The 7,474-nt window shown below is 53.0% G+C and overlaps 1 protein-coding gene across 1 annotated transcript in view; it reads left to right on the top strand.

Moving 5' to 3' along the window:
• Positions 1 to 636: 636 nt before the first annotated feature.
• Positions 637 to 7,474, top strand: part of PPTC7 (protein phosphatase targeting COQ7) — a 41,696-nt gene continuing 34,858 nt past the window's right edge. The window contains exon 1 of the mRNA XM_004595387.2: positions 637 to 1,177. Within this exon, the coding sequence (XP_004595444.2) occupies positions 940 to 1,177 (238 nt within the window). The 5' untranslated portion in view covers positions 637 to 939. The remainder of the gene's footprint in view (positions 1,178 to 7,474) is intronic.

Raw genomic sequence — 7,474 nt, 5'->3', positions numbered from 1 at the left:
TTTATTTTTATTACAAAGCCAGATATACAGAGAGGAGGAGAAACAGAGAGGAAGATCTTCCATCCGATGATTCACTCCCCAAGTGAGCCACAATGGCCAGTGCTGTGCCAATCCGAAGCCGGGAACCTGGAACCTCTTCCGGGTCTCCCATGCGGGTGCAGGGTCCCAAGGCTTTGGGCCGTCCTCGACTGCTTTTCCAGGCCACAAGCAGGGAGCTGGATGGGAAGTGGAGCTGCCGGGATTAGAACCGGCGCCCATATGGGATCCCGGGGCGTTCAAGGCAAGGACTTTAGCCGCTAGGTCACGCCGCCGGGCCCCAAAATATATAAATTAAAAAAAACAGGGCAGGAAGCCTACCCCCCCAGCCAATCTATGTCCAATTCTTAATCATTTAACCTATGTCTTCCACGTGGGGAAATCCCTCCAGTTCCTACCTCTTAAGGCAGCTAACTGAAAGCGAGTACAACTCTTTGGGACTACAACTCCCAGTAAGCACCGCGCCTGCGTCCTCAGCACGTGCTCAATCACGGTAGCTACATACGGCAGCCAGTCGGGGCGGGAGGCGGTGCAGGAGCCCGGTCTGCGACTCGTGGGCGTGGTCAGGGGCGTGGCCAGGAGGGGGCGGTGCTGGCGGCGCGGCCCGGAACACGCTAGTGGAGCGGAAGATGGCGGCGGCGGCGGCGGCTGCAGCCGGGACTTCAGTCGGGCTGAGGCAGAGGAGCCGCCGGCTCTGACCTCGCTCTGGCTCCGGTGCGTGCGGCTGAGCGTGTGCGAGGCCCCGCGCGTCGGGCAGGGGCGGCGGCGGCCACTGCGCGCCGCCCTGAGCAGCGCCCGGGAGGCGGCGCGGCTACGGCTGAGGAGAGAGCCGGCTCGGGGCCTCGGCGTCCTCCTCCTCCTGCTCTCCCGGGCCCCCGCCTCCTCGGGGGGGCGGCGGCGGCGATGTTCTCGGTCCTCTCGTACGGGCGGCTGGTGGCCCGCGCCGTGCTCGGCGGCCTCTCGCAGACCGACCCCCGGGCGGGCGGCGGCGGCGGAGGAGGCGGCGGCAGCGGCGACTACGGGCTGGTGACGGCCGGCTGCGGCTTCGGCAAGGACTTCCGTAAGGGCCTCCTCAAGAAGGGCGCGTGCTACGGGGACGACGCGTGCTTCGTGGCCCGGCACCGCTCCGCCGACGTGCTGGGTGAGTGCCGGGCCCGGGTCTGCCCCCCACTCCGCTTCCCGGGGACTCCCCTGGGCGCGCGGCGCCTCCCCGAGTCCCGGGCGCTCACATGGGGCAGCGCTGCAGGCAGCACCCCCAGCCGTCCCCCGAACCCCGCTGCCATGTGCGAGAGGTGCTCACAGGTCAAGGTCACTGCCGGCCTGGACAGTGTGACCGGGCTGTCCCGGTCGGAACCGCGCCTGGCCCCTCCCCGCGCGACGACACCTGCAGGCGCCTAACCTCCCTCCCTCCCTCCGCCTGTCCCCCGGGGAGCCCTGCTTCTGGGCGCCGCCGGCTGCGGGATCCCCAAAGTGACTGTGAGCACCCCACCCCCGGGACAGCTCAGCCGCATTCTCGGGCCGCCTCGATGGAGCGTGTCCGCCGCTCCAGGACGCGCGCGGCGAAAGGGGCTTTGGTTGGGCTGGTGGGAAAGAGCTCTCTCAGCGGCTTCTCCCAAACTGGTCTCAGCCACTTGAGGTCACTTGGGCTGGCAGAGTGTCTCCTTGACCCCAAAATAGAACCGGCCGTCGGATAGCAGGCCCCGCAGGTGCTTCCGAAGGCCTGCCGCAGGCACCCCCCTTCCCCACCGCCCACTTTGCTCGCGGGAAACTAGGGGAGAGCTTGCATTAAGACTTGAAGGTAATTCAAAGTCGAGGCTTTGTCCTGTGTGCTTTTCAAGCTGTTTCCGTAAAATGAGGCACTTCCTTTGCAACTGAAGGACATGCTGTCATTGAGTTCAGGTTGAAATGTCACTTTGGTTTCACTTCCCAGGTGAGATTGCATTGGGTTCCTTTAAGTTTTATAGGTGGAGGCAAAGTTTGGCCTGGGCACGAATGGTGCTGTAAGGTTTTTCTTTTCTTTTTTTTCTTAATGACAGTAATTATTTTTCAATCTGATCTTAGAATAACTGCCTTGTGGCTTTGACTCTAGCACATGGAGTGTTTGTGGAACATGGGGCTGGAAAAGTTCTGTTTCATTTACCCGGGTTGGAAAAAAAACCTAGGCTTTGTGTTTAAGCAGCACTATTGATGTTAGCCTTGGAGGAAGAGACAACCTGCAGGGAATTTGCAAGTTGGAACTGTTCAAGTGCACTGTGAAGTGGACTTGGCCCTGTGAAGGTGGTCGGTGACTGCCTTCCCCTTCCATTTAGCACTGCTTCCTTCAGTGAGCTGGCGAGGAGTGCTGGTTACTAAGTTGCAGTCCTAATGCAAAAGGATGGGGCAGTTTAAAGGTTCCCCCTCTGACTCTGCTGTTGGTTTTGGTCGCAGACCTTGGATTCATGGTTGGGTTCACTGTTGAAGTCCATCCGCTCCGCAGTCTGCAGCTTGATTTTGAGAGCTTTAGCTGTCTCCTTCTCAGGCCGATGGGATTTTGACAAGGATCCGGGAGGTAGTGGTCAGGTTCATTCTAGAACCTGTGTTCTCACTCTGGTAGGGTGGCAGAAACCCAGCCTCTTTTACACTCAGCCTGACTACTTAGTGCTTGAGGTTGGCAGCGCTCGCCAGAGCCAGCGATCTCTGCTTTACCCAGACTGGAGGAGTGAGCCAGGCCCTTCAGGCTGGCAGTCCCTGACCACCACAGCCTAGGTTCCTGCTTGCATCTCCAGTGACAGCCATGACTTTCTCAGTCACATGGGCAGCTTCTGTGGATTCTCCTGTTGTTTGTCCAGCACTAAACCAGTCCTTCGTTGACTTGCCTGACTCCCTGTAGGCGATTCATGTGTCTCCTACAGATGAGTAACTCCGGCTCTGGGGCAGGTGTTTGGCACAGCGGTTAAGAAACTGCTTGGAAAACCCATATCCCATGTTGGAATGACTGGGTTTGAGTCCTGGCTCCATTTCTAGTCCATTTTCCCTTTTTTTATGTATTTATTTATGCATTTATTTATTTATTTTAATTCAAAGGGCAGATTTACAGTGGGAGAGACAAAGAAAGATCTTCCATCTCCTTATTCGCTCCCCAAAGGGCCACAACAGCCGGAGCCGACCTCATCCAAAGCAGAGAGCTTCTGAGTCTTCCAGGCCAGGTGCACCTGGACCATCCTCCATTGCTTTCCCAGGCCACAAGCATGGAGATGGATGGGAAGTGGAGCAGCCAGGATATGAATTGGCGCCCATGTGGGATGCCGGTGCTTGGCAGGTGGAGGATTAGCTTGCTGAGCTCCTGCACCAGCCCCATTCCAGTTTCCTTCTAACGTGCACCCTGAGAGGCAGCAGGTGATGGCATTAAGTAACTGGATCCTTGCTACCCACTTAGGAAACACGGTTGAGGTATGGGCTCCTGGTTTTCGTCCAACCCAGCCGCAGCATTGTGAGCATTCTGGGGAGTGAACCAGCAGGCGGTTGATCTCTGTGTGACTTCTCTGGCTCTCTGACTTATAAGAAGAAGTTCCCCAGTTCTGTGTTCTTCCTGAAAAGAATGCCAGGAGGCGCAGGTGAATGCTGCTGTGACCAAGGGGGTAGTCATCAACCCACGAGGGCAAAGCCACACACGTAGTGTGCACACACAGGCACACGTGCAGACAGAGGAGTCGGGCAGTGAGACACAAGTTCTCCAGGACTGTCCTGTTGTGAAGGCAGCCCTGGGAGACACACCCGAAACAGCTTCCTGCTGCGCTCCTTGGCTGCCGTGGGCCGGTTGGTCCAATAATGCGCACTCAGCTTAATCTCTGATGAATTGATCTCATTGATTAATTGATGGGGAAAGCAGTAATGAGTCTCGGGCAGTCTCTGACACGGCTTTCCACAGAGGGAATTGCGTTGAAAGGCAGCAGCCTGGTTAACAGTTGTGTTGAGCCTCAGTGCTCAGGAACCCTCTGTTCTAACAGGGAATTCATATTATCCCGAAGATTCACTGGTTCACGAGGCCCCCTTGACTGTTCCCATTTAGAGCTGCTTGCTTCTTTTTGTGTGAGGAAGAAAACAGTTTTGTTTCTTTAATTTAGAATTGATTGACCCTGTTAGTCATGCAGTGACTAAAAAGTACTTGATGCTTCACGATATTGTTGCAGTCCCTGCTGGCTTTCTTTTAGGAAAAAGTAACTGTGGTGGGTGTGGTGAGGCATGGGAACCGCTCCTGTCCGGTGGACGGGTGGCCAAGGTGCTTTGTGTGCGTTAGGCCCAGCAGGAGTGAGCCTGTGCCAGCAGGAGCTCTGGACACTTTCCTCGTTCCTTCTTCCTTGTGGCTAATCCTGCGCTCTCTGACTGCTCTCTATGGCATGACTTCCTAGGTACACAGGAGGAGAAGCGCTGCCTGGCATAATTGCTGGGTTTCACATAGCCCTGAGCTACACTCAGCAATAGAATCCAAGACTGCTGAGAATTGTGACTTGGAACTGTCCACGTCTTTGATTTTACTGGTTGGAAAATAGAAGCCCAATGGAGGATTCCATGACTTCTCTGAAGTTTTTCCACACCTAGACCCCTCCCACGCCCACCCCCAGTCCTCTGTGATAGACCCTAGGTCAGGGTTTCTTGGTGTGAATTCGAAGCCAGCCTGTGTCCTGATGCTGTTTGTCCTAATGCTTTTCCTACTTAGAGGGGGGTGTGTGTGCACACATATAACTTAGTTCACTCTGACTCATAACTAGAGTGCAACAAACACTCCTGCTAAACCACAGTTTATAAAAACCACTTATTTTTAAAATGTCAGCATGGTCTGTGTCATGTAAATTCTGACCTCCGAATACTGAATTGTAAGGCAGCTGTGATTAAAGTGTGGGATAGTTCCTTAAGGTTGGTTTAACTTGAAAACCAAAACTGAAATGAAAATAATTTCATTTTCCAGCCTCTGTATCTGACTGTGGCCAGGATTTCAAAGTCTCCGTGTGAGGAATGCCTATCTCAAAAAGGTTGTTGGGGCCTGCGTTGTGGTGTAACAGGATGAGCGGTGCCTGCAGTGCCAGCTTCTCATGGGTGCTGGTTTGAGTCCTGGCTGCCCCAGCCATGGCTGTTGCGGCTGTTTGAGGGGAGTGGACCAGCAAATGAGATCTTTCTCTTTTTCTCTTTTCCTTAAGTCTTAAAAAAAAAAAGTAATTTGTGGTATGCAGAGATGTAATTTTTAGTTAGGAAGGGACTGGCTGAAGTAGATCATTTTACTGTGCCTAGAGAGCCTGTGGATCTGAAAGCAGGCCATCCTTGTGAGAAGCGACGTCGCCTTGGGAGAGTGCATGTGAGCGCTGGTCAGGCTTCCGGCAAGTCCTCCAGGAATTTCTCTGAGCAGATCTCAAGCAGTGTCACAAAGTCAGTCTCATTATCACAGTCATCATTTTCTTTTAAGTTTATTTATTATTTTTGTTGGAAAGACAGATCAGTTTATGGAGAGAAGGAGAGATGGAGAAAAAGATCTTTATTCTCTGGTTCACTCCTCAAATGACCATAATGTCTGGAGCTGAGCTGATCCAAAGCAAGGAGCCAGGAGCTTCTTCTGGGTCTCCCATGTAGGTGCAGGGTCCCAAGGCCTTGGCCCGTCCCCGACTGCTTTCCCAGGCCACAAGCAGGGAGCTGGAAGGGGAGTGGAGTGGCTGGGACATGAACCAACACCCATTTGGGATCCCAGTGTTTATAAGGGGAGGATTTAAATCATTGAGTCATAGTGCCAGGCCTGATAGTTATAATTTTCTTCAAGTCAAATTCCAGCCTGGTGTACATGTTGATAACAATGTGACCTTGAGTGAATTTTTCAAATTTCTATTTATTTTATTTGAAAGAATTACAGAGAGAGAAGGGGAGAGACAGATCTTCTATCTGTTGGTACAATCCCCAAATGACCTTGATGGCCAGAGCTGGGCATGGGAGCCAGGAGCCTCCCCCAGGTCTCCCACTTGGGTACAGAGGCCAAACCCCACTGTCTTCCTAGGCTATAAGCAGGGAACTGAATTAGAAGTGGAGCCGCTGGGCCCAGTGTGATAACCTAGTGGCTGAAGTCCTTGCCTTGCATGCACCGGCATCCCATATGGGTGCTGGTTCTAATTCCGGCAACTCCACTTCCTATCCAGCTTCCTGCTTGTAGCCTGGGAAAGCAGTATAGGATGGCCCAAGCCTTGGGACCCTGCACCCACATGGGAAACCCAGAAGCTCCAGGCTCCTGACTTCAGATCAACTCAGCTCAGCCATTGCAGCCACTTGGGGAGTAAACCAGCTGGTGGAAGATCTTACTGTCTATCTCTTCTACATTCTGTATTCCTGCCTTTCCAATAAAAATAACTAAATTAAAAAAAAAAAAAAGAATAAGAAGAAAACAGAAATGGAGCAACCAGGACTCAAACTGGTGCCCACATAGGCTGCTGCCACCGCAGGTGAAGGGCTAGTGTGCTGTGCCACCGTGCTGGTCCCGGGTGAATTTTTCAAAATTAAGATATATAATTCACATGCTATAGCATTCATTTTTAAAGAAAAGAAAAAATGTTTATTTTCATTTACTTGAGAAAAAGGTATCTTTGCTGATAATGACTGCAAATGCCCAAATAGCCAGGGCTGGACTAGATGAAAGCCAGGAACCTGGAGCTCCATCCAGGTGTCCTGCGTGGATGGCTGGGCCCAGGCACTCAGTCGTTATCTGCTGCCCCCCAGGATGCAGCATCAGCAGGGAGTTGGATCAGAAGCAGAGTGGCTGGGATTTGAATTCTGCTATTCCGTCATGAGATACTGGAATCTGAAGCTTCACCTTTCCTGCAAACATGCCTGAAGGAGGCCAGATGCCTGCTGCCAGTGTGGGAAGCCTGAGGAAGTTCTGGGCTCCTGGCCTGGTCCTGACCATCATGGCACCTAGGGGAGTGAACCACTTGCTCTCATTGCCTTTCAAGTAAATAAGACATCTTTAAAAAATTATCACATCAGTATGTGGAAAGGTTTAATGAAGTTTAAGGAGAAACATGTTTAAAATGTATAGTAGGTTTTTTTTTTTTAAAAAGATTTATTCATTTTATTACAGCCAGATATACACAGAGAAGGAGAGACAGAGAGGAAGATCTTCCGTCCGATGATTCACTCCCCAAGTGAGCCGCAACGGGCCAATGCGCGCCGATCCGAAGCCGGGAACCCGGAACCTCCTCCGGGTCTCCCACGCGGGTACAGCGTCCCAACGCATTGGGCCGTCCTCGACTGCTTTCCTAGGCCACAAGCAGGGAGCTGGATGGGAAGTGGAGCTGCCGGGATTAGAACCGGCGCCCATATGGGATCCCAGGGCTTTCAAGGCGAGGACCCCAGCCGCTAGGCCATGCCGCCAGGCCCATATAGTAGGTTTTTAAAAAAGATTATTTGAAAGAGTTACAGAAAGAAG

The sequence above is a fragment of the Ochotona princeps genome, chromosome 29, assembly GCF_030435755.1.
Source record: "Ochotona princeps isolate mOchPri1 chromosome 29, mOchPri1.hap1, whole genome shotgun sequence".
NCBI lineage: Eukaryota > Metazoa > Chordata > Mammalia > Lagomorpha > Ochotonidae > Ochotona > Ochotona princeps.
Note: the sequence above shows the minus strand (reverse complement) of the source record. Positions and strands in the feature narration are given on the sequence as shown.